General features: G+C 68.4%; 1 protein-coding gene across 1 annotated transcript in view; it reads left to right on the top strand.

Annotated features, from left to right (window-relative positions):
* SLC12A5 (solute carrier family 12 member 5) overlaps nt 1-1,780 on the top strand; it is a 19,838-nt gene that overhangs the window by 14,637 nt on the left and 3,421 nt on the right. The window contains 4 exon segments of the mRNA XM_035896143.1: nt 76-328; nt 457-576; nt 738-842; nt 917-1,085. Of these exon segments, the coding sequence (XP_035752036.1) occupies nt 76-328; nt 457-576; nt 738-842; nt 917-1,085 (647 nt within the window).

Raw genomic sequence — 1,780 nt, 5'->3', positions numbered from 1 at the left:
CCTGCCCCGGCCCCCCCCCCCGCCCGGGAAGGGGGAGCCCCACAGGGAGCCCAGGACCCCTCCTCGGCCGGCATTGTGGCCTGGTTGCTCTGTGGCCCCGGCTCCCTGTCCGTTGGTGGGGCCCGCTCCAGCGCTGGCCGCCCTGGGGCTGGGAGGTGCGGCGGGGCCCGGCCGTGGCCCTTGTCCTGCCCCACACACCCAGCTCAGCCTCACGTTCTCTCCCCTGCAGGTTTTTCCTCATGTGCTATATGTTCGTCAACCTGGCATGTGCGGTGCAGACGCTGCTGCGCACACCCAACTGGCGGCCCCGCTTCCGCTACTACCACTGGTGAGCTGGGGCGGGACAGGAACGGACAGGATGGGGCGTCCTGCCATCCCCCCCGGGTCACCCCAGGCCAGGGACCCCAGCACCACAGCAGGGCCCGGGGTGGACTGATGGCATGGTGCTCTCCACAGGACCCTATCCTTCCTGGGCATGAGCCTCTGCTTGGCGCTGATGTTCATCTGCTCCTGGTACTACGCGCTGGTCGCCATGCTGATCGCTGGCCTCATCTACAAATACATTGAGTACCGCGGGTAAGGATGGCCACGAGGCCTCAGACCCTGCCCAGCACGGACAGGTGCCCCACAGCCCCTCGGTGTGGGCTGCTCCATTTCCCCGGGATGCTCCAGGGTGCCGTCATGGTGCTCCATGGCCAGAGCTCGGGGCATCCCTTACGTGGTGCTGGTTCCCGCAGGGCGGAGAAGGAGTGGGGCGATGGGATCCGGGGGCTGTCCCTGAGCGCAGCCCGCTACGCCCTGCTGCGGCTGGAGGAGGGTCCCCCACACACCAAGAACTGGAGGTGAGGCCGGGCCGGCGGGCTGGGGGCCGGGGGAGGCCAGGGCTCAGGTGCTGACTGCAGGACCGTCCTTCCAGGCCGCAGCTGCTGGTCCTGGTCCGTGGGGATCAGGAGCAGAACGTGGTGCACCCGCAGCTCCTGTCCTTCACATCACAGCTCAAGGCCGGCAAGGGCCTCACCATCGTGGCCTCCGTGCTGGAAGGGACCTTCCTGGACAACCACCCGCAGGCGCAGAGGGCAGAGGAGGTGAGAGCTTCCCACGCTGGGGCTGCTGCCCACACCAGCCCGGGTTCCCCCAGCAGCGGGAGCCCGTGGCCATCCCCGGGAGCCCAGTGGCATTTCTGCCCCGTGGCCAGGGCTGGCAGCCCCGGCTGGTGGGGAGAGCACCGGGGCGGCACCAGGCAGAGCTCTGAGACTCCACGCTTCACCGGTGCTCGGGTCACCATGGGGATCTCCCGACCCCTGCCCCCCACACCAGATGCCAGAGACAGCGGCACCAGTCGGGCGTTGGTCCCAGTCTTGGCCGGCCGCCGGACAGAGCAGCCCCTCAGCTGCCCCGTGGCTGCTGCAGCCCCCACCCTCCCCACAGCCCCTGTGGCCTCCATGGGCCCTGCGGCCCCGGTGCCAGGCAGGGTAGGAGCTGGGAGCCTTTCCCTGCCGGAGCGAGAGCCCTCCCCGTTCCCTGCACCTCTGCACCAGCCGGGCGGCACATTAATGAGATTAAGCCCTTGGAAGCAAACAGTTTCTCTCCCATGCAGACATGTTATAATTTCTCTGAGTAAATAACTCTAATTGCTGCTCCACCGCCCATCAGAGCCCTGGCACGGGGACACCCTCCGCTTGGCATGGCGCGGAGCTGAGCGCCAGCTCCACTCAGCTCTGGGCCTTGCTCCTCCCAGCCCGGAGCGGCCAGCCCGCCGAGGGACACGGAGAGCGCGGCA

The sequence above is a fragment of the Egretta garzetta genome, unplaced genomic scaffold, assembly GCF_000687185.1.
Source record: "Egretta garzetta isolate BGI_Z169 unplaced genomic scaffold, ASM68718v1 scaffold356, whole genome shotgun sequence".
NCBI lineage: Eukaryota > Metazoa > Chordata > Aves > Pelecaniformes > Ardeidae > Egretta > Egretta garzetta.
Note: the sequence above shows the minus strand (reverse complement) of the source record. Positions and strands in the feature narration are given on the sequence as shown.